General features: G+C 39.5%; 1 protein-coding gene across 2 annotated transcripts in view; it reads right to left on the bottom strand.

The window, feature by feature from the left end:
* LOC134479342 (uncharacterized) overlaps window positions 1–26094 on the bottom strand; it is a 148254-nt gene that overhangs the window by 28250 nt on the left and 93910 nt on the right. Inside the window, exon 4 of one of the 2 annotated variants that reach the window (XM_087554930.1) lies at window positions 24773–24855. In XM_087554930.1, the coding sequence (XP_087411056.1) occupies window positions 24773–24855 (83 nt within the window). Of the gene's footprint in view, window positions 1–24690; window positions 24856–26094 lie in introns of those variants that run through there. The other variant, XM_087554931.1, reaches the window with a different exon arrangement.

Genomic DNA, 26094 nt, shown 5'->3' with positions numbered 1-26094 from the left:
CCTTCTAGATCCTCCCACTGCCCTACCCACCCAAGTCAATGCTCTTGTCTGCTCCCTCCCTCTCTCCCTCTCCCTCTCCCCCTCCCCCTCCCTCTCCCTCTCCCTGTCCCTGTCCCTCTCCCTTTCCTTCTCCCTCTCCCTCTCTCTCTCTCCTTCACTCTCTCCCTCTCACACTCACCCTCTCACACTCTCCCTCTCACTCTCTCACTCTCTCACTCTCTCCCTTTCTCCCTCTCCCTCTCTCCCTCTCCCTTTCCCTCTCCCTTTCTCCCTCTCCCTCTCCCTCTCTCCCTCTCCCTTTCCCTCTCTCCCTCTCCCTCTCCCTTTCCCTCTCTCTCCCTCTCCCTCTCTCCCTCTCCCCCTCCCTCTCCCTCTCTCTGCCCCTCCTTCCAAATATATAAAATAAAATAAAATAAAATAAATTTAGGCAATAAAACCAAGCAAAGAATAAGACAAATCAAAGAGAAGAAACTGAGGCAAAGAAAAGGCTCAAGAAACAGACACACACACACACACACGCGCGCGCGCGCGCGCACACACACACACCCACACACACACACACACACACACACACACATTTCTTTGTACACACAGAAATACCATAAAGCACAAAAGTGGGAACCATAATATATACCTGTAAAGGCTTAAGAAAAAGAATTTGAAAACAAAGAATCTCGAAATAGCCATTGAGTTTATTTTGCATTGGCCATCTACTGTTGGGTGTGGGTCCTATCCTTAAGAATGAGACTCCCTGGGCAAAGATTAATCTTTCATTTCCAGGAAGTCATTATTTGGAGATGGCTTCTGATTTAGGGATGGGTGCTTTTTGTTTCCACTTTTTTCAATGCTGGGCCCTATCAGGCCCAGAACCATACAGGCCCTGTGCATGCAGGCCCCAGTCTCTATGCATACATATGTGCATTGGTTCTGCTGTGTTCAGAAGGCTGCGTTTCCTCGGTGTCCTCCATCCCCTCTGGCTCTTACAACCCTTCTACTTCTTCCACAAAGTTCACTGAGCTTTAAAGGAAAGGAATTGATGAAGACATCCCATTTAGAACTAAATGTTCCAAGAGCTCTCACTCTCTACATAGTGTCCAGTTGTAGATCTCTATATCTGTTCCTTCCTACTACAGGAAGAAATATCTCTGACTGTAGCTGAGTGAGACCCTGGTCTATGAGAATAGCAGAATATTATAAGGAGTCATTTTATTGATATGTTCCTTTAACAGAACAGCAATATTTGGTTTTCACCTAGGTCCCTGGCCTATACAGTCTCAGGGTTTGGGCAACCTGAGCCATGGATATGATGTATTCCTAATCATGGAGAGAATGTTAAATCCAATGAAATACTTGTCAGTCACTCCCACAAGTTTTATCTCACAAATACCCTAGTGTGTCTTGCAGGCACTTTGATTATAGATCAAAGGCTCTATGCAGGCACCAACTCAAATTTTCCATGTCTGATGACTTGTATAGATGTTGTCTTCAGACATAGGGATTTGCCATCAGTTTGTGGAGAGCAACTCTTGACAATGTCCTAGGTTGTTTTGGGGTTACCATGGGACACCTTTGAACAACAACTTAATTCATGGTAACCCAATCCTGACCTTAGAAGCTTCAGTTGGTGATGAATGAAAGAAATGCTGAAGGCATCACAATCGCTGATCTCAAATCGTACTGCAGAGCTATAGTAATATACATAGCATGGTTCTGACATAAAAAGAGAAACGTTGATCAGAGAGCTAGGAAAGCAGTGTTCATGGATTCCATTATCTTGTTGTGGCGTGAGTTTTTTATTTCTCCTCCTTGGCTCTCTGGTCTGAGCTTATTCATTCCTTGTGCTTTCTGGTCTGTGGCTAACATCTTCATGTGAAGTTTTTCTTCTAACACATTCATTTGGGCAGGGTTTATAGATACATGATGAGTACTTTGATTCTATCAGAAAATGCCTCTGTTTCTACATCTATATAGTTTTATGATTTGACTAGGTATAGTAGTCTAGACTGGCATCTCTGGTCTCTTCAAACTTGTAGAACATTTGCACAGTCCCTTCTGGCTTTTAGAGTCTACGTTAAAGTGTTGGGAACTAATAGATCAGCCTTTGTATGTTTCTTGGTCTTTTCCTTGTTTTTAATATTCTCTCTTCATTGTATATGTTTAGTATTTTGTTAAATTATCTATCATCAGAGATTTCTTTTCTGGCTATACCCAGGTCTTTTGCAAGAGCAGCAAATATTCTTTTTTTTTTTATTAACTTGAGTATTTCTTATTTACATTTCGAGTGTTATTTCCTTTCCCGGTTTCCTGGCAAACATCCCCCTAATCCCTCCCCCTCCCCTTCTTTATGGGTGTTCCCCTCCCCATCCTCCCCATTGCCGCCCTTCCCCCAACAATCACGTTCAGTCTTAGCAGGACCAAGGGCTTCCCCTTACACTGATGATCTTACTGGGATATTCAATGCTACCTATGAGGTCAGAGTCCAGGGTCAGTCCATGTATAGTCTTTAGGAAGTGGCTTAGTCCCTGGAAGCTCTGGTTGCTTGGCATTGTTGTTCATATGGGGTCTCGACCCCCTTCAAGCTCTTCCAGTTCTTTCTCTGATTCCCTCAACAGGGGTCCTGTTCTTAGTTCAGTGGTTTGCTGCTGGCATTCGCCTCTGTATTTGTTGTATCCTTGCTGTGTCTCTCAGGAGAGATCTACATGCGGTTCCTGTCTGCCTGCACTTCTTTGCTTCATCCATCTTGTCTAATTGGGTGGCTGTATATGTATGGGCCACATGTGGGGCAGGCTCGGAATGGGTGTTCCTTCTGTGTCTGTTTTAATCTTTGCCTCTCTATTCCCTCAAAAGGGTATTCTTTTTTTTTTTATTTAGGGTTCTCCAGAAACCCATATTTATTTTTTTTCAGTTGCACCATTTCATTTCTTTTTTTTTATATTAACTTGAGTATTTCTTATATACATTTCGAGTGTTATTCCCTTTCCCGGTTTCCGGGCAAACATCCCCCTCCCCCCTCCCCTTCCTTATGGGTATTCCCCTCCCAGCCCTCCCCCCATGGCCACCCTCCCCCCAACAGTCTAGTTCACTGGGGGTTCAGTCTTAGCAGGACCCAGGGCTTCCCCTTCCACTGGTGCTCTTACTAGGATATTCATTGCTACCTATGAGGTCAGAGTCCAAAAGGGTATTCTTGTTCCCCTTTTAAAGGAGTGAAGCATTCACATTTTGATCATCCATCTTGAGTTTCATTTGTTCTAGGCATCTAGGGTAATGCAAGCATTTGGGCTAATAGCCACTTATCAATGAGTGCATACCATGTGTGTTTTTCTGTGATTGGGTTACCTCACTCAGGATGATATTTTCCAGTTCCAACCATTTGCCTAAGAATTTCATAAAGTCATTGTTTTTGATAGCTGAGTAATATTCCATTGTGTAGATGTACCACATTTTCTGTATCCATTCCTCTGTTGAAGGGCATCTGGGTTCTTTCCAGCTTCTGGCTATTATAAATAAGGCTGTGATGAACATAGTGGAGCACGTGTCTTTTTTATATGTTGGGGCATCTTTTGGGTATATGCCCAAGAGAGGTATAGCCGGATCCTCAGGCAGTTCAATGTCCAATTTTCTGAGGAACCTCCAGACTGATTTCCAGAATGGTTGTACCAGTCTGCAATCCCACCAACAATGGAGGAGTGTTCCTCTTTCTCCACATCCTCGCCAGCATTTCCTGTCCCCTGAGTTTCTGATCTTAGCCATTCTCACTGGTGTGAGGTGAAATCTCAGGGTTGTTTTGATTTGCATTTCCCTTATGACTAAAGATGTTGAACATTTCCTTAGGTGTTTCTCGGCCATTCGCCATTCCTCAGCTGTGAATTCTTTGTTTAGCTCTGAACCCCATTTTTTAATAGGGTTATTTGTTTCCCTGCGGTCTAACTTCTTGAGTTCTTTGTATATTTTGGATATAAGGCCTCTATCTGTTGTAGGACTGGTAAAGATCTTTTCCCAATCTGTTGGTTGCACTTTTGTCCTAACAACAGTGTCCTTTGCCTTACAGAAGCTTTGCAGTTTTATGAGATCCCATTTGTCGATTCTTGATCTTAGAGCATAAGCCATTGGTGTTTTGTTCAGGAAATTTTTTCCAGTGCCCATGTGTTCCAGATGCTTCCCTAGTTTTTCTTCTATTAGTTTGAGTGTGTCTGGTTTGATGTGGAGGTCCTTGATCCACTTGGACTTAAGCTTTATACAGGGTGATAAGCATGGATCGATCTGCATTCTTCTACATGTTGCCCTCCAGTTGAACCAGCACCATTTGCTGAAAATGCTATCTTTTTTCCATTGGATGGTTTTGGCTCCTTTGTCAAAAATCAAGTGACCATAGGTGTGTGGGTTCATTTCTGGGTCTTCAATTCTGTTCCATTGGTCTATCTGTCTGTCTAGCAGCAAATATTCTTAACCACTGAGCTATCTCTCCAGCCCCAAGGAAAAAAAAGTTTTAAAGATGAAGTAGAAAGGATTAATAAATTGCTTTTTAAACAATTCTTCTTAACTAGGAGGATCAGTAACAAAGATGGTATCAACCCAGTACTGAACAGGTATTTGCTGGTAGCTTTATTTCAAGAAGTAATATATATGTATGAGACTGCAGTGACTTACATTCAAATTATAGTTTTCAGAGAATCTTGTAAAATAACTTTTATTGCCAGGTTTGTATACATATGAGCCCCTCTTTCCTCTTTACTTACCATCAAAGATTTCTGTATTAAGTTCATGTCTATGTCTAGCATAGCCTTCTATTGTGTTATATTTCCTTCCCCTCCCCCTCCCATTGCCCTGTGTCCTAAGGAACTTGCAGTTTCATTCCCTGGAACTGTATATGTCACACAAAGCTTAATATGAACAGCATTGTGAACAAGGTCATCTCATATCTCTAATAAGAGCTGTTTCAAATGTTCCCTGAAACTTAAGGCTATTATTTCTATGACAAATTCAATCCTATTTTGTCTTAAAATATTTGTAGTTACAGCAATGATCTGTCTGCTGTGTGACTAAAATCAGCATCTGAATGTCTATTTAGACTGAATGGCCAACAACACTCCTCACCTTGGGAACAATGCCAGGGTAGGAGCATTCTCAGTGGCAAATTCCTCAAGCTCGCAACAAGCCTGAACACATGACAGGTAAGTGCTTGTTAAGTTCATTTGCCTGCCTAGCTTGGCCTGCTGCCCTCCAGCCCTCAGAGCAGATTCCTACTACCTAAGGCTCCTCTGTGTTCCCCTGCCTAGGATTCCGACAGACAAATAGCTACCAAATGTCTAGAACCACACAGCCCTCAAGCCCATACTGCTCTCCACCCTGGTAATGTTTCCCAATCTGCAGTTCAGGGAGAAAGAGGCCCCAGAGATTGACATGCCTTCTCATAATGTACACACACACAGCATGCCCTGACAGGTCTTCCAGATGGCATTTCTACCCACACTATTGCATATTGCTCCATAACTCCGGGAGGAGGCGGTAGATGGGGGATGAAGCCTGTGGGCCAAGCAGACACACAGTGCATTGCTGAAACAGACAGCACATGTACTGCTTTAGGCTCACCTTGTGGAGACTGCATGACTCATTTTTTCCATGACACTGGTTGTTATTGGTAAAACGGGTATGAATATAATTTATGAGACAGTTATTGGAAATAAGTGAAAATTTCAAGTATATAGAATATCACCTAACAGTGAGCACCCAATGATATTCTAGGGATGCATGAGTGTGTGTGTGTGTGTGTGTGTGTGTGTGTGTGTGTGTGTGTGTGTGTCTGTCTGTCTGTCTGTCTGTCTGTCTGTCTGTGTGAGATTGTGATGGTTTATTAGACCTGCCTACCCTACACCCAGATATTAAATATCTGTGGTGACGTTTTTTATTTACATTTCAAGTGTGATTCCCTTTCCCTGTTTCCCCTCTGGAAACCCCTATCCCATTCACCTTCTGCCTGTTTCAATGAGGGTGCTCCTCCACCCACCCACCCTCTCCCCCTCCCCTTCCACACCCTGACATTTCTCTACAGTGGGACCTCCTGTCTTCCCAGAACCAAGGGCCTTTCCTCCCATTGATGTCCAACAAGGCCATTCTCTGCTACACATGCAGCTGGAGCCATGGGTCCTTCCATGTGTACTCTTTGTTTGATGGGAACTCTGAGGGTCTGGTTGGTTGATATTGTTGTTCTTCCTATGGGTTCAAATCCTTCAGTCCTTTAACTCCTCCATTGAGAAACCCATGCTCAGTCCAATGTTTGGCTGCAAGCATCAGCCCCTGTACTTGTCAGACTGTAGCAGAGTCTCTCAGGAGACAGCTATGTCAGGCTTCTGTCAGCAAGCATTTCTTGGCATCCGTAATAGTGTCTGAGTTTTGTGTCTGTATATGGGATGGATCTCCAGGTGGAGCAGTCTCTGGAAGGCCTTTCCTTGGGTACAGCAGATGCTGGCGAGAATGTGGAGAAAGAGGAACACTCCTCCATTGTTGGTGGAATTGCAAGCTGGGTATAACCACTCTGGAAATCAGTCTGACAGTTTCTCAGAAAAAATTGGAGCAGTGCTGCCTGAGAACCCAGCTATACCACTCCTGGGCATACACACACACACACACACACACACACACACACACACACACAAAAGATGCTCCAACATGTAATAAAAACATATGCTCCACTATGTTCATAGCAACCTTATTTATGATAGCCAGAAGCTGGAAAGAATTCAGATGTCCTTCAACAGAGCAATGGATACAGAAAATGTGGTATATTTACATAATGGAGAACTACTCAGCTATTAAAAACAATTACTTCACAAAATTCTTAAGCAAATGGATGGAATTAGAAAATATCATCCTGAGTGAGGTAACACAATCACAAAATAACATCTACAGGGTATGTACTCACTGATGTGGATGTTAGCCCCTAAGCTCAGAATAGCCAACATACAATCTGCAGACCATATGGAAGCATGGGTGCTTCAGTCGTTCTCTGGGTCCCTCTTATCCCAGCAGTTATTCCTCTACTCTAGAAACTAAATAGTTCGTTTGTAGGGAGTGTTTGCTTTTTCTTTTTTTAAACTTGCCCCTTCTTCCTCTGGCCAAAGCCCAAATGCTTTTTTAACAAAAGACTTCTACATCATCAAATGAATAATTAACCAAGGCTTAACTTCTCTTTCACAGTTTCTGATCCTGGCACAGATGAACTTCCTTTATCTCTCCTTGAAGCAGACCTCATTATTACATTTGCTTACCTGCAAAACTTAAGGCGTCTCTACATTATGATACCTTTCTTCTTGTTATAGGCTTGGGACCTAATTGCATGCCATTTTTCCAATGAAGAAAAAAATATCCCCTTGGAGCAGAGATTCAGTGACAGCCTCTATGAACTTCTCCACAAGACCTTGGCATTGGTTAAGAGACCAGACAGGTTAAGTTTTAAATGAGTATGTTCTCTCTGTGTATTGTCAGAAACACACAATGAAAGGCAGAATGTGTATTGAATGTTTAGGAAAAAATGGTCCACAGCACTAGATGTAATTGATGTGCCCACAGGAAAGGGTCAAAAGTAGTGTCCAACACTGCAGTCGTTCTCTGGCCATCAGTTTAATGTCCTATAATCCTCTGCACTGAAAACTTTGACATTCAGTGTCTGCCTTCCTGTTTCATCCTTCACACAAAATCTATTTCAGAGTTTCACACTATCTTCCCCAGAGACCTTTCTCTACACTCCTCCTTGACTCTTTACCTCACAACTACCTTGACAGGAAGCCCTCCCTAACAAGACAGTCTTTCTGGACCCCCCAGTGAGCAACCTTTCCATGTTCCCTGACATTCACTAAAGGATCTCAGTGTGGGAAAACATGTGACTTCCTTCTACAACAGTAACTCTCTGCCTTCCTAATGCTGCAAACCTTTAACATATTTCTATGTTGTGGTGACCCCGAATACAAAATTATATTCATTGCTACTCCATAATTGTGATTTCATTACAGTTATGAATAATAATGTAAATATCTGTGTTTTCTGATGGTCTTAGGCAAACCCTGTGATAGGGTTAGTTGACCCCTAAAGGGGTTGCCACTCACAGGTTCAGAACCACTGCTGTACAAGTTAAGACTACATAGAAGAATAGGGTTGAGTGATTTCACCACTGGAATTAAAGGTCTCTACTTGATTCATTGAAAATGAATACAAACTGAATCTTTGTCTTCTGGGTCAATTGACTTACCTCTAAGTCCTCCGAAGATGACCTGTCCTTCTGTAGGAATTACTACGACAGTCGGAACCTGTCCTGGCTACCTAACAACAGGAATGGCCACATGGACAAAACTGTTGTATTTAGGAGTTGTATGCAGCCTTGACATTTGAGGCTAGCATTGAGACAGCAAAAGCTAAAACCTTCATTCATAGGCACAAAAATCAGTTCTGTCAGAAAATTGAGCTAGGAAAGGCATTCATCACCATGTGTATGTCACATGAAAGCAGACCTGTTCACATATTCATGGTTACCGTGAAGGAATTAGCATGGGAGATCCCACAATACCCTGCCTTAATACCTCTCCTGTAGGAACTAACCACCGTCAGATGGCTAATCAACCAGATTTCAAAAAATTATAAAGTACTTCCATATTTCAACAATTAGAGATTTGAGTTATAAGGCACAAGAGGCCATGGTAAAATAAATAATAAAAGCACAACAAACTCCAAACGAAATACAGATGCATCGATTCACACTCACTATTATCTGCAGTATTTCCGTTAGTTCCCAGATTCCTTACCAAGGCATTGCTGCCAGCAGCCTTTAGAGAGACAAGTCGGAGCAGCCTCACTGGTATTTTCTCCCCTCTTAATGAGGTCGCAATAGACATGAGAATCCAAGAATGCATGAAGGGTAAATGGATGGAAGCCCCTGGTAGATCCCCAGAGTCAGGCAGCCCCATATCATGAAGGGGGAAGCATTGGCAGAAGAAAAGAAAATAAGAAAATATCACCCGAAGGCTCTCTTTGACTCTGCACAGAGAGAGAGAAAAAAAATACATGACAAGTACAAATGCCCTTTCACATTCTTTTGCTAAATAAATAAATAAATAAATAAATAAATAAATAAATATATGTAGGCTTGAAGAGGAACCTCGGTGTAGAGCATTTGAGTGGTGTGCACATGGCCCTGGGGTCAATCTCCAGATCCTCAGAAGGTAGAAGAAAATTATAAACATATCCTAGAAAAAAGGACTAAAGTTAAGATAATATATATCACATAATATAATAGATGAGAGAGTCTAATGGAGGTGTTGCATTTCTGTCAGGTGAGAAATTAAAAAATGTAGTAAATTATTTTATTTTACTGACACTCCCATTATTGGCTGCCCGGATACTATCCTGGTCAGGTTTTTCCCATTTTAATCCTAAAATCATGGCTTGGCTGGAAGTGACTTGGGGGAGGAAAGATTGTATTCATCTACACCTCTTTGCCACAGACCGCACAGAAGTAAGTCAAAGTGGAAACCTGGGGCAGAACCTGAAGCAAAGGACCCAGAAGAATGATACTCTCCACAGGCTCTACCTCGCTTGCTTTCCTTATGTTCTTTTCCAACCCCTGAGCACTTTCCCAGGGTGGCATTGCCAACAGTAATATCTGGACACTGTCACATCCATCACAGAGACAATGGTCGCAGGCCAATCTGATGGTGGCAGTTCTTCAGTTGAGTGTCCTTCTCTCTAAGGTAACTCTAATTTCTCTCAAGTTGACAAAATTTAACCAGTACAGACATTCTCTTTCTGTAGTTCTGGGCAGAGAAATAAAGATAGGAGAAGAGTGCTGGGTGTCACTTTCTGTCATGGAAGGAACAAGTGTCATCACTGGTCTCAAAACATCTCGGGAATGTAGAGGAAAACACACCAGGCTGCTCGCAAAAGCGACCTCCGATATATAGAACTTGGCTCTACAATTTTCCTCCCTCTATTTAATCACTCTGATGCTGAACCTATTTTCTTGAAATGATTGTGAAGTATCTTGTAAGCTGTCCTGAAATAGTTCTTCAGAGGGTTGGGACAGGAGTCATCATTTCTAATTTCTTTGTGACAGCAGAGCAGTGAGGAGCAAAGTAGAGATGCCTTGTGCCTTGTGTGAGATCGGAATCCCATCACTAAGCTCCATGTCTCCGTTTCTACTTCTTCCTGGTCCTGATGCTGTTCTGATGATCCAGGCCTATGTACATTGCACTGCTCAGTCATAGAAGAACTTTATGTGGGGGAGACTCAAACTATGCTCTGAAGGCAAGAGGACATATGGACATGGATTCTAATCATAACATGAGACACAAACCCTGCTCCTCTGTTTATGGCTATACTTCTGTCTGTGGTCAAACTGGAAGAACATATTGTCATAGCAAAGCAAAGTAAAAGGGGAACTTGGACAATCACCACGCTCATAAACTTCAATTCCTTCATCTGTATGAAAACTTACCTACTTTATGCCAAGACTGCAAGTGAGATTTGGGACTTTCTAGCTAAGATATTTAGATATGTGAATGAGAAAATGCAAAGATTTTCATTGACCACGTATGTAAACTTAGTGACTAAGATCAAAGTGTAAAACATGGAGTATTGTGGTGGGAATCATAACACTGACAATCCAGGAATAAATGGCTTGAATATAAAGAACAGTTCAGTAGGATCGAATTTATTAATACTAAACGGCATTACAAAACCCCTCAGACTTACAATTTTATTGTCTGTGACTCCATTGATTTCATATTCTCGGGGAAAACAACTACTTAAGGAGAGAAAATAGATCAAAATGACACAGGTAATATCTGACAGAACAGTTCTGAATCTTGGCATCTGTGCTGAAAAGCATGTGTTTGGCAAAACCTGAATAAATTTCCTGTACAGGAGCAGTGAGGTGGCTCAGCAGGCCCGCCCATGCCACTCTGATGCCCTGAGTCAAACGTTTAAATCCTATAAAGTAGCAGGAGAGAACAAGATCTTGAAAACACACAAACACACACACTCACACACATACATGCACACACTCACACATACATGCATACACTCACACACACAGACACACACACACAAATGCACCCACACACACACCCACACACACACCCACACACACAGTCACACATGTGAGCACATCGAGTAATAAAGATATTTTTTCTATAAAAGTGAACTTTACCTTTGTAACTATACTTGCAGATGACGTACTAAAGCTTCAAAAATATACAAATTTGACTTCACCAAAGTTGAATATTAATGTGCCACAACATAAAAGGCAGATAGTAAAGACACATGTAGACTTTTTTAAAAATTCAAATGATTTATCAGGGAAGCATCTGAACATGAAGACATGCATAAACCTTAAGACTCGATAACAATAAGATAAACAACCCAGCTGCCAAGCCAAGACTGTCCAGCTAGACATTCCTCAAAGGTCACACAAACGGATAAGCACATGGAAAGAAAATTGCTGTCATTAGGCCTTGTGAAAAGGAAAGCAAAATCACAATGAAATACCTATTAAGAGACCACATTCCCCAAAACATAAAATCAAGTTAAAAGGGGGAAGAAAAATTTGGTCCCTCAAAAATCATTGATTAGGATGTAAATTGGTGCAAATGCTGCTTTGGAAATACTGCTGTACTTTCATGAAATATCAGACACGAGTATTACATGTTTACCACCTCCAGTCCTGATGAATAATTCAGAATAAGAGAAAATATGTGCACAAAGTACCCTAATACATGAACATAAATATAAGCATTGTCCATATAAGCCAAGAATAATGACAACTCAAATCTCTATCAACTGATAATAAATAATAACAACTAATAATAAACTAATAATAGATAGATACATGCAAACATATATACAGCATGTCCAACAATTAGACATTCCCAACAGTTAGTGAAAATGATATCTAGACACAGCTTTCAAGACAAATGAACCATGAAAATAGGCTTTACCATAGTTAAAGTAGGCAGAATCAAAAAACTCCCATATATTCCATTTATGTGACATACACACAGCAATTATACAGAGGGAGAAAGTAAATTAATGATTGTCAAAATCAAGGGAGGTGGGAGGTCGTGGGAGATGTGACTCCTATGAAGACGTAACTTTTCTTTTTATCAGGAAAAATGCCCTAAAATTGGTTATAGCAATGGCTGTTCTGATGTGTCAAAGGACTCAATATATTGAATTGCATACTTTAAATTGTGAATTGTATGGTAGATGAATTGTGTAATATTAAACCTGTTGGAGTAATTATATCTCAATAAATGTAATTCAAAGGAGGAAGTACATTTGAAAATGTCATGCAGTCCAAAATAAAGGAGGGAAAATACATAAGCAAAAATGGAAATATGTTCACACATACTTAGAAAATGACCAATGGGGACTGCAGTGTGGCTCAGCGGTAGAGTACTTTTCTGTCACTAATGAGGCCCTGGACTATATACTTGTCACAGCAACCAAAAGAAAATAAATTAAAAGAAAAATAACCATTGAGACCTGGACTCGGTAGAATGTACCTATGATTCATAGGGAGGCTGTGGCTGGGGAATGGTGACTTCAAAGCTAGGTTGCTCTATAATGAAACTCTGTCTCTAAAATAATAAAAATCACAAATAAACGTTTAAATGTACATTCAATATATCAATTATAAAGCTAATCTGTACAAAAAAGAGATGTCACACTGTGAGCCCCACAATTGAAGACTAACAATATAGAATGTTTGTGAAGCTATAATTAAATGTTCTTCTTACCCTTGGGGCTTATCCATGTTCAACTAAAACATATCTTTAAAAAGAATGTTCTAAAATGAGGGATATGTGTAACATGTTATTCTAAATTCAAGGCAAAACAGTTTAAGTTTTTTATTCAAACGCTCACAAAGTTTCACAGCAGAGCAGATTGGGAGTGAGAGACACTGATGAGTCAGCTTTCAGCCCTCACCTCAGACTCAAAATCTGAGGGATCCAAGACGATGGCCTAGGCAGCTGAGGATGCCTACACGTGGCAATGGTCCTACTGGCCGTGATACATTAGTTCATTATGACCCATCTGATACAAATTTATAGACAAAGAAAAAATTTTTTGACTTGGCCTCATTATGTATCCTAAATAAGTCCCACAAAAACATAAATGTTAAAAAAATGAGTGTTAAACATGCTTGTTAAAGCACATTGGTTTACTAACAATTCATAATGTCAGGGGCCTAAGTATTCTTGAGTGTGGGAACCTACTGAGAAAAACCTGTTGTATCCAGGAAATAGAATAGCACATGATAGATTCTAATCACTTGAACATATTCATATATACAGCATTATAATGCACTAAAACATCTGAAATGAAATTATTGAATGAAGACATAGATTCTGAAATGATTTAGCACATTTTCACATTTTTGTGAAAATGTTTTACCAAGGTAGAATCATGTAGAAATAAAAATGTAAACAAACCAATAATCAGTAATACTATTGAAACAGTTATAGAATCCTTATCAAAATCACAGGGATAGAAGAATGACTACTGAGTTCAAGCAAGCATTCTAAGAGATCTAAGTGATTCTTCAGCATTATATAATAGGAAGTCATGGAGCAATTGACTCACACAAGACCCTAACAACTTAAGAAAGGGGAAGGGGAGGATAAAAGAAAAATGAAGGTGATCTTAGAGCATAAGCCATTGGTGTTCTGTTCAGGAAAGTTTCCCTTGTGCCCATTCATTTGAGGCTCTTCCCCACATTCCTTCTCTGTATCTGGTTTTATGTGGAGGTCCTTGATCCACTTGAACTTCAGTTTTGTACAAGGCGATAAGAATGGATTGACTTGCATTCTTCTACATGCTGACCACCAGTTGAACCAGCACCATTTGCTGAAAAATGCTATCTTTTTTCCACTGGATGGTTTTAGCTCCTTTGTCAAAGATCAAATGACCATATGTGTGTGGGTTCATTTCTGGGTCTTCAATTCTATTCCATTGATCTACCTGCCTGTCTCTGAACCAATACAGTTTAAAATCACTATTGCTCTGTAATACAGCTTGAGGTCAGGGATGGTGATTCCCCCAGAAGTTCTTTTATTGTTGAGGATAGTGTTCACTACCCTTGGGGTGTTGTTGTTGTTGTTGTTGTTGTTGTTGTTGTTGTTGTTGCTGCTGCTATTCCAAGTGAATTTGCAAATTGCTCTTTCTAACCCTATGAAAAATTGAGTTGGAATTTTGATGGGGATTGTGTTGAACCGGTAGAATGCTTTGAGCAAGATGGCTATTTTTACTACATTATTCCTGCCAATCCATGGGCATGGGAGATTTCCATCTTCTGAGATCTTTGATATATTTCTTCAGAGACTTGAAGTTCTAGTCATACAGATCTTTCACTTGCTTGGTTAAAGTCACACCAATGTATTTTACATTTTTGTGACTATTGTGAAGGGTGTCATTTCTTAATGGCACCTCATAAAACTTCAAAGCTTCTGTAAGGCAAAGGATACTGTCAATAGGAAAAAACAGCAACCAACAAAATGGAAAAATATCTTTAATCAATCCTACATACAAGAGAGGGCTAATATCCAATATATACAAAGAACTCAAGAAGTTAGACTCCACAGAATAAAATAATCCTATTAAAAATGGGGTACAGAACTAAACAAAGAATTGTCAACTGAGGAATATCAAATGGCTGCGAGCACCTAAAGAAATGTTCAACATCCTTAGTCAACTGGGAAATGCAAATGAAAACAAAACAACCCTGAGATTACACCTCACACCAGTCAGAATGGCTAAGATCAAAATCTCAGGTAACAGCAGATGCTGGCAAGGATGTGGAGAAAGAGGAACACTCCTCCATTGTTGGTGGGATTACAAGCTGGTACAACCACTCTGGAAATCAGTCTGACAGTTTCTCAGAAAATTGGACATTGGATTAATGGAGGACCATCTTTACCACTCCTAGACATATACCCAAAAGATGCTCCAACATTTAACAAGAACACATACCCCACTATGTTCATAACAGCCTTATTTATAATAGCCAGAAGCTAGAAAGAAACCAGATGTCCTTCAACAGACGAATGGATACAGAGAATGTGGTACATTTACACAATGGAGTACTACTCAGCTATTAAAAACAATGACTTCATGAAATTCTTAGGCAAATAGATGGAACTAGAAAGTATCATTTCAAGTAAGATAACCCAATCACAAAAGAACACAGATGGTATGCACTCACTGATATGTAGGTATTAGCCCAAATCTCAAAATATACAAGATACAACTCACAGACCACATGAAGTTCAAGAAGAAGGAAAACCAAAGTGTGGATGCTTTAGTCCTTCTTAAAAAGGGGTACAAAATACTCACAGGAGGAAATATGAAGGCAAAGTGTGGAGCGGATAATGAAAAGAAGGGCATCTAGTGACTGGCCCACCTGGAAATTCTTCCTATAATACAGTCACCAAACCAGACATTATTGCAGATGCCAAGTAATGCTTGCTGACAAGAGCCTAGTATATATTTGTCTCCTGACAGGGGCTCACAAATACAGAGGCGGATCCTCACAGCCAACCTCTGGACTAAGCATGGGGTCCCCAGTGAAAGAGTTAAAGGACTGAAGGAACTGAAGAGGTTTGCAACCCTATAGTAACAACAACAATATCAACCAACCAGACTCCCTCAGTGCTCCCAGGGACTAAACCATCCACCAAAGAGTGACATGGAGCAACCCATGGTTCCAGCCACATCTGTAGCAGAGGATGACCTCCTTGGGCATCAGTGGGAGGAGAAGCTGTTGGTTCCATGAAGGACTGATGCCTCAGTGTAGCAGAATGCCAGGTTGGGGAAGCGTGAGGGAGTGGATGGGTCATCAAAGAAGGGGCAGGGGAATGGGATAAGGAGTTTCCCCTAGTGGAAACTAGGAAAGAGGATAACATTTGAAATGTAAATAAATAAATTATCCAATAAAAGAAGAAAAATTTTTAAAAAGGAGGAAGGTGGGGAGGAGAGGAGGAAGACAGAGAGGGACAGGAGGAAGAGAAACAGTGTAGCAGAAACTCAGATCTTCTTAAATTGTCTCCCAAAATTTTAAGGGAAATGAATTCTTCTGAAATCCTTCTTTATTTCATAAAGCCACCCTTACCAAGATATCAAAAATATAGCTGTATAAAGGAGAAAGGTGGTGTAAGTTAGCCTATTTTGAACAGCAAAGATATTAAAATTACATCCAGAATGCATACAAAATATCCAAAAGTATACTAAAAGTATTTTACCATAATCAAATAATATTTATCAAAATGATGAAAGTGAGAATTAAAATATGCAAATCAACAGTATGTAAAGCATTTCAGTAGAATCCAAAACAAAATCACATTATCGTCTTTACAAAGGTGCTTGATGAAATTCAACATCTCTTAATGATAAAAAGTGACAGAATAATAGTTATATAAGGAATGTACCTTATCATATAAAGGTCACATATTTCAAGTCAACAACTATCACCATATTATATGAGGAAAACTGAAAACTTTCTTAATTATCTAAGCAAGAGACAGAGACACAATTTCATCAATTTTATTCCATATTGCAGAGCAGAGTGAGTCTTAGCCAGAACAAAAACCAAGCAGGAGAAATAAAGGGCATAGAAGTTATTTTTTAAAAATGGATCAAATTGCCATTGTTTATTAAATGTCATGTGGTCTTACATGTAGACCTACCAAAACTGTGATGTAACCAATCAAGGAGCACAGAAAAGTTGCAGGATGATACGCAGTAGTAGTGTTCCTGTATGCACAGACACATTATGTAAGGTAGAAACTGAACAGTCTCATTTATAACAGCAGCAAAAGTCCCAATAATAAATTTAGTCAAAGTTGAAAGATCTTTATTACAGTGAAAGAAACCAGGGAATATGCTAAAGAAAGGAAAGTCATAACATGTTTATGGATGGCAAGAATAATTTTTAAAGATTGTATTACTAACAGTTACTACAAACCTAATTGAAATTGCTTAAAAAGGTCATCACATAATTATAGAAAACTTAAGATTAGTTTGCAACTACATACACACACATACAGAGAGAAAGAGAGAGAGAGAGAGAGAGAGAGAACCAAAACTCTTAGTAGGCACAGCAGTAATCAATAAAATTTATAAAGCAGGAAATATTGTACTATCTACTTCCAAATATACAATAAAGCTATAATAAGGCTATAATAATCTAAATAACATGATACTGAGCAAGAGATGGCAGAGAGATTGAGGACAGATAATATAAAATGAGACCCAACAGACGTCTTAGCACTAAGCCTGGGCATCTACAGAAGTTGACTTTTATCAAACATTCTGAGAATATGCATCTAGAAAAGACAGTCTTGGTCTGGTTATATGGTTCTGCTGCTAAAAGTGCCTGTCTTATGGGCCCGATGACCTGAATTTGATCCCCAGATGAGTGGCAAAAAGAAAACCAACCAACTACTGTAAGTTGTCCTATGACCTCCACATCATGACTTGATGCTCAACCCAACCCCTACAAATTGTTGTCATCTTCCTTCACACAATTAAATCAAAAAAGATATAAATGATCCTTTAAAGGAAATGACAGTTTCTTCAAAATGCTGCTAAGAACTTGGCTATACATACAGAAAAATAAAACTAGACCCCTTTACTCTCATGCTACAAAAACAACCCAGAAAATATTGAAGGCTTTCGTATTAGACCCACAGCAATGAAATAAAAAGAAGGCATCAGGACATTGGAAAGTTGATGGATGATTTGGATAAGTCGCCTAAAACAAATGAAGAGCGAGACTGACAGAGAGACAGAGACAGAGAGACAGAGAGATTACATAATCAAACACTAAGTACAGCAGAAGAAAATTTCAACCAGCTGAACTCTACCTACGAAAAGGGATCTGTGTGCAGAATATAAAATTATTTGACACACTAAATAGTGCAAGGTGTATATGTGCACACATATTCATACACACATAAACAAAAATATTTAAATATCTAATATAGAGAAGTGAGGTAAGGCCAGATTTACAGGTGCACACTTTTAATTCCAGCAGCTAGAGCTAAAGCTGGTGAATATGCAATTTTGAGACTAACATAGAATACACAGTGAATTCCAAGGTTATATAAAAAAGACCTGTCTTGTTAAAATAAAAATTTTAAAGAGTGAAGAGTCTGAATATACATTTCTCAAGAGATTGTACATGAATGGTTTTCAGGGATATGAATAAAGTGTTCTCAGTGCTACTAGTCATCAGGGAAATGCAAATCAAAACCACAAAGGGGTTTTCTTATACTCCAGGAAGAAAGCCTATTATCAATAAGACAAAAGACAACCAGAGAATGGAAAGAAAAAGACACCATTTGATCACGTTGGTGAGAAAGTAAATTAATGCAGCCATTCTGCAAACAGCAGAGTTTTCTCAAACTTAAGTGGAACCCCAAGTGACCCAGGAGCTTTGCTCCCTTATAAATTCAAAGGATTGTAGTCAGTCTGTGAAATGTCTGTATTTCCATGCTTGTCTCAGAAGCATTGAAAAAAGTCACGAAATTGAAACAACCCAACTCATTCCAAGGTGTATGAAGAGTATTTGATGTGTAGACACAGTGGAATAGCATCCAGCCATAAATGACAATGAAAAACTGACCTATGCAACAAAACACACGGAACTGGATATGATTGTGTTGAGGGACGTAAGTGAGGAACAGAAATGCAAGTGCCACATGATTTCACTGGTGTGTCATCTAAAAATGCTGGTGTGGGTCTGCGTGAGAGCACAGCAGACAAAACCAGTTGCCACCAAGCCTGCTGAGTTGAGTTCAAGCCTCAGAAACCATAGTAGAAGGAATAAGAAAAACAACACCCTAGAAGTTGTCTTTGGATTCTGTGTAGTTAAATTCTTTAAATTAAAAATTATTTATGGAAATAACACTCATTACAGGAGTGAATACACAGAAGGATGTCATTGAAACAGCTGTGTGTGATACACTGGATGATATATATATATATGACAGTTATTACAAATATACATATACACATTTAAGAGTCATTTGAAGTCTTTTGTTATCATAGCTATATGTGAGTTATATAGAATTAATAATGTAAATTCATCTTTGACCTGTAAATCTGGAGGTAAATTTGGAAAATCATGTCTAGGCTTGAAAAATAATTCTACTCTCACATGCCCATTGAGAAGAGTAAATGACCAAAAGCAACACGCTCAAGGTTGTTTTTCTTCTCTCTGGGGAGATCAGCTCTGGACAAATATTTTCTAAAAATCAGAGACAAAAATAGAACAAGAAGAAACTGCCTTAAAAATAACAGTAGTGGTTTATCAGGTGTTATTCCTACTGCCTTCATAATGTACTGGAGTGCGTACCTCTCCCAAACCCCTCCTGAGGAAGGGAATGGAATTAGGTTTCGCCAACAAAGACACAGCTGCAAAATACTAAGTGTATGTCCAAGTTTACTTCCTTACTTGTTAGTCAGCTGTATTTTTTTTGGAGCCCATGTTTGTTTTCTAATTCAGGGGTCTTTATTCTACAACTTGACAGTCTAGTACTAAGAAAAATAAGAAACCTAGTGAATTAACTTTCCATCACTACTATAAAAAAACATAAGAGCACAGGGTGTTATCTTACTGCCTGGGGGTCAGATGTGAGTGTCATTGGGCTGAAAGAATTTGCTCAGAACTACATACCCCTCCTGGAGGCTAAGGTAACTCTCTTTGCCTTTTCCAGCAGCGATTGACGGGTGTCATTCCTTTGCTCAATGGCTCCTAGGCTCCAAACTATTACATCACCATCATCATGTCACCTTTTCCAAATCTCATTCTCCAGGTTCTTGTGGTTAGGTATAACCTTCCTCCACAATCCAGAAGAATATCACTTCTTAAGACCCTTAGTCACCACGGGAGATGGTGTGCTCGGTAGCCTTTCGAGCATAACCTACCTGTATGCCATTAAAGCTTACTACTTCATAGCCCAACTTTAAAAATATCAGTTGAGTGATAGAATGCCTGTGACGAGAATGGAGTGTGGCTAAAGGTTAAGTGGAGGTTAACTTAGCAACATTTTAAGGTAGGAAGGAGAGAGAAAATGAGGAGAGTAGTAGAGTAACCAAAACAGAGACCATTTTTAAAGGCTTTATAGAAATCCATAAGTCAGTAGTCTGATATCAAAATCAAACACAATTAGCCAACATCGATGCTAAATAGAAACAGTGGTAAGAGAGTTATTGGACAAGGCAGCATTGGAGGTTGCCAAAAAACACAGATTATTACCATTGCTGTTGCATACCCAAAATAGCTATATGGGCAAATATAACCACCTTTCATTGTATACATGTAAACAATTCTCAGAAAGTAATGATTTGAAAATCCAAAGAGGAAAATCTGGGTGTCATAGCATATGCTTATAATTTAAGAGCTAAGAAGCAGAGATAGGCAGCTCCCAGAGCTTACTGCCAGCCTAGCTTCCAGGCTCATGGAAAACTCTGCCCCTAAATGTTTTCCAAGATTGTTGTATGAATTCCACAAGCACATTCACACACACACACACACACACACACACACACATATGTATATATATATATATGATTCTTAATCATAACTGCAAATCTATTTTGCCCCATACAGTAAGATGATCTCATTTGGGAAGGTTAGGACATAGCCATTTCCAAAACTATTATTCATTTTCCCCAAGAACTACATGTGTATTTTTATAATTATTATTGTATTTTTTACTTTATATCTGCATCATTGCCCTTATTTTCTTTTCCCCATTCAACCACTCTCATGTATTTCCATTCTCTTTCAAATCCATCACCTCTTTGTCTTTAATTGTTAACAAATCACACACACACACACACACACACACACACACACACACACACACACACACACACGTGAATGAAGTCTCATGGACATGGCTGCTAAAAACCCTGAAAAACAGTGAAATCAATAGACATGCTAGCATATCAGAGGAAGTCTCAAGAGGCCTTAAACATAAGTTTAAAAAAAAGCTATTCACAACTATGAAACTCTGAGAGTTGGAAAATTTATCTTCCCCAGAGTAAATACCCCATATTGGTTATCTAATAGTTGTCTGTCCTTAAATCATATCCATATATATTACATTATACATTGAGCAAGATATATATATGAATATTTTTAATTATTTCTATAGACCAAATTAAGATTAGACGACATATACATGAATGTGTGTGTGTGTGTGTGTGTGTGTGTAGAGAGAGAGAGAGAACAAAACAAAACCACACCCAGAAAGCAGCTCACGTGGCAATCCTATAAGAAGCAGGGTAAATTTGTCTCTATGGTAAAATTGGATATAGAAATGAACAAGTAGATTTATGATATGGCTGCATTGAAGTGCAGACAAAACATAGAGGCTGAAAGCCATTTTTAGGTCTCTGCTCTCTGCAAGCATTCCACACAATTCACTGGGCATCTGCTAAAGTGCTAGGAGGGCTGCCTGCTGCCGCTGTGAGCATCTAGCTAGTGCTGGCTAGTTCACTTACTGGAGGGCAAACCATGTGACTAGACCAAGGAGTACATCTCACCCTGATGTTTTCAAGGTACAGAGCAAGATTGCAAATGCAGGAACACAATCCTGAAAGTTTCAAATCAAGGCGATGACCTTGAAATGTGTCATCCTCCTACTTTGACAAAGAGAACTACTCAGTGGAGCGATGGGCCAAAATTGAAAAAAAAGAAAGGAAGAAAGGAAGACCTGGTGATACTTAGATGTTTGCTCAGAGCTACCAAACCTGTTGCTACCAAATTGTGTTGTTTTGAGTTAGTCTCAAGTCTCTGAAGACCTGCAACCATAGAAAACTGAGCCCTACCCAGTTCTATATCCTTCAGATGTATTGTCCCCACAAGTGAGACTACTGTACCTCTGGCTGGATTGGGGTCTCTTCTTGACAAGACGTGCTAGTTTTCACTCATGTTCCAGTCTCTAACACCCAGAGAGAGTTCAATCCACATGTGTAGGGCAACGCCTGTGGTGCATGCAGCCCTTTCACCTGCCTCGTTGCTGCCTCGAGTTTCAACCTTACTATAAGCATAATCAAGTTTTAATTTTTGTGGCCCCACAGCTCATTTTCTTTACATGCCTTATCAACTTCATTACACTTTATTGGCCTATTTTACATTGCACTAAGCCCTTTTGAAATTCAAGAACAGAAACAAAGTCCGACTTTGAAATCCCAACAAGTGGGACATGGTGGAAAATGTCTCCAGTAGAACTTGGTGATGTTGAGTCACTTAAGCTAATTTGCAGCAAAATCACTTCTAAATCTATTGCAGTGGTCAGATCTGCATGGGCAATTTCAGAAAAGATGAGCTCCACTTATCCTTATCCATCTGCAAATCCACTTAGTCTTCTAGGTGGAATGATAATAAATCCCATTATGTTTTATTGAAAACATCTCAATGATTATAGATCTGTTTATGAGGACATTGACTTCGTTTTTCAAATGCAGAATTGTCAGTATAGCTGAACATGCCCTTGTGCTAACTCTGAAGCATGAATGTGACTTTACTAAACATGAGCTAATTACAGGTTCCCTAGCATGAGGTTGCTTATGATCTTAGCAGTCACCTTGGTACTGAGTTGAGTGGATCACAATAATCTCTGTAACAAAAGACCTCCTCATTTCAGATCATAAAGTGTTCAGTGTTTGTTAACAATTATGTCAAGTGCAACCAGATAAACCCTGGCTGGTGACAACCACTGAAAATTCCCTTTGTTTGTCTGTAACTAAGTATTTTTTGATAGGCATAATACAGGGTTAATTTTCTTTACACTGCATGAGTTTTGTATTCTTACTTATTTTTAAATGTGGATACCCAGGAGTTTTGTCCAAGGTAGGGTATACAGAGCACAGAAGTATCAGAACCCATAGCTTTGGGGTGGAGTTTTCTTCCACTGGGTTATTTCATCTCTGGGCCAGAGTCTAGAACAAACTCCAACAGAAACCCTGATTCTCTGAGCATATGGCTACGCACCAGAACCTTGAACTCTGACTGTGGGATTGAACATTGATAAGATGCTTCCTTCATACAACCTCCCACCTTCTGCAGGGTGAGTGACCTAACAGGAGAGAGAGAGGGCCTGTCATAAGTAAATGATATGAGATCTGGCATTAGAACCAGGTGTTTCTCCACTGCATGGTACTTACCTCTGCAGGTCCCACAGATGGCAGGGCCCACAGTGATACACAGGCATCTATCACCTGCAACCAAGTTCTGTTCAGAGTCACAATCCCTGAAAGGCTACCCATGTTCCAAAAGATAGTCCTATACCCACGCACACACGGGCAGCGCTAAGTGGACTCAGGGATTTGAGAAGGAAAAGTGGGGGAGGATATAGAGGGTATTGTATGGAGGGAACAAAGGATATATATATTATATATATATTATATATATATAATTATATATTATATAATTATATATATATTAGATATTAGATATATATATTATATATATAATGTACATATGTAAAATTCTCAAAAAATCAATAAATAAAAAGTTTATTTTCAGCTAAGATAAATTTGGGAAGATTTCTTGGGAATAACAAAGTCCCTATGCAATTTTTAAAAGAAAAGAAAAGAAGGAAAATAGAAGGCAAAACACCAGGGCAAAGGATACATGTGATGAAGTTATATAAAATTGTCGCTAATGTATCATGCGGGGCTAGACGTGTGGGTGAGTTGGCCTTAGCACAGTGTCCTGGGAGGAATGCAGGGAATTGAAATTCATGAAATAGACAGCAGCCAGTGCCAACTCTAAATATAAAACCACTGAAAAATCATATGCTGTGCCTTCATGTTTTGCCCTGCGCCTTCTTCTACCCCACCAGCCTCGGGTGCCAGGAGAACACAGCATATTTTCTCTTGTGGAGCAAGAAACAGTGGGGTGTGGCAATCTCTGAGTTGCTCAAACTTGAAAATGTTGTTCTCATCTGAAAGCATCACCATGAGTTGATCACTGGTGGTAACATGTCAATCATTACTAAGAATACTGACAACTTCTTGAGGTTTCTCAGGTTACAGAGAAAAGTGTTTTTCATCTAATGCTTTGACAAAAGGGCATGGAGACATAGAACATGGGTTTACATGTAGTACAATTATAGTGATTACAACATTATTCCAGAACCTTGAGCCGAAGAACCAGCATTGTGTCTCTACTCTGGCCTTAATTTGCCTTGAAACTGTGAACTGTGTCCCTCTTCTCTTTGAGCTTTCTCATCCAATGAGGCCCCTTTTAGTTCTGACAATATAATTCTCATGCTCACACATCAATTCTCCTTTATGTGTGACAGAACCCTTGTTTGTAATATTAAAATCATAGTAGTACCACATGGTCAGCCTTCTGTAGGAAATAAATAAGACCATCTCTTTTTTAAGTGTTTGGACACATTTCTGATATATAAGCATCAATGTATGTCCGATCTACAATTTGTAAGTCCCCCTACAGGGCATAATCTAAAGTCTCATTATTTTTCAAATGTAAATTTAAATCAATTTAAAGATATGTTAGGAAGAATAATTCCATTAGAGTAAATTGGTTTCATATAGAATTCCAATTACAACCATGTGAGAAACCATTAATGAACTTGTGTAGACTTGGAGATTATTCATTGTCACTTGGATGCCATCAGAATGACTTCTTCCACTCATACCCAGACAATACCACCCAGATGAAAGGGCAATTCACAGACATTAAGCATACCATGTGTTTTCATAGGTGCTCCTTTTAGGGGTGGCTTCTTTTGTACTTTCATTTTGGATCTCTCCTGTTTGGGAGATGCTGACCTGGAGACAACACAGAAAAAGAATTCCCTGAAGTTACACCAGGGGAAATTATGAATAAGAATATCATTGATGGAGAAATCTGAAGAGGGGTGACCAGCACAGTCACTTTAAGCTAAATGGATAAATCTTCTGTCAAACAGTATGGACACTCAAAGGTTAAATTCAAAGGCTGAACTACTTTGAAGAACGATAGGTAAATCTTAGAAGAGAAGATCTGGAATGAGTGATGATTCAGAGTCTAAAAGCATAGAGCATGGTCATTGATGGGCAGTTTTAGTTGTATTCTCTATTATGTAACTCAGAAATAGTTGGAAATAAACAGTCTATAGGGGGTATACAGGAAGGGATATACTTGTAACTCTCAAAGCCCAGCATGTAGGAGGGCTTTTGTGCATTCCTTTTGATATCCAATACAGAGCTGTCCCAAGTGCCTTCTTTAACCCATCATTTCTTCATTGCTTCTAGTAACACCCACACTAGGACACCTTAACACTTTCTGATTCTTCTCCCTTTTGACTCATCTCTGATAAGCCAGCCCACTTCTATGCACAGAGTTTACAGTCACTCCATTACCTAAATGCCCTTGCCTATGGCTTGGCATCCCTACACTTCCTGCATGTATCTTTTATCAATGAGACTTTTCTGTACACAATTGAAATAAAAAAAGAAAGAATGGGGGTAAGGGATCACTGGGTAAAATGCTCACTCTGCAAACCTGAAAACCTGAGTTCCAATTTCCAAGACATATATAATAGCCAGACACAGAAATACAAGCATCTGTAATCCTAATGCATTACTACTGCAATAATGGAGGCAGAGAAGGAAAATCAACAGTTCATAGCCAAGGAGCTGGGATTAAGCAACAGTGAACAAGGAAGAACTTGTTTCAAGCAATCTGGAAGGAAAATATGAATACCTGAAGTTGTTCTCTGACACTCATATGTACCCCCATTGTGTCTCATGTACACACACATGTGAATAAAAATCAAATTGAATTTAAAACACATGAAGTAGAAAAATGGGCCTTTACTGTGTCCACCATAGTCCACTTGTTCTATCCCATTTGGAATGTTTTGCTTTCCTCCAGAGTCACTTTTATCCTCTAATGTCATAAATCTCTCCCTGATTACATTCCCTTTTTCCATATAAGAAATCTAAAGGCAAGGACCTAGCTTATTTTGGTTTGGGTGTGTTCCAAAACACCTGCAGCAAGGTTTGTGCCACCGTAGGTATTGAATC

This window comes from Rattus norvegicus, chromosome 6 (assembly GCF_021556685.1).
Source record: "Rattus norvegicus strain SHRSP/BbbUtx chromosome 6, alternate assembly SHRSP_T2T, whole genome shotgun sequence".
Taxonomy (NCBI): domain Eukaryota; kingdom Metazoa; phylum Chordata; class Mammalia; order Rodentia; family Muridae; genus Rattus; species Rattus norvegicus.
This window is presented reverse-complemented; position numbering and strand designations above follow the sequence as displayed.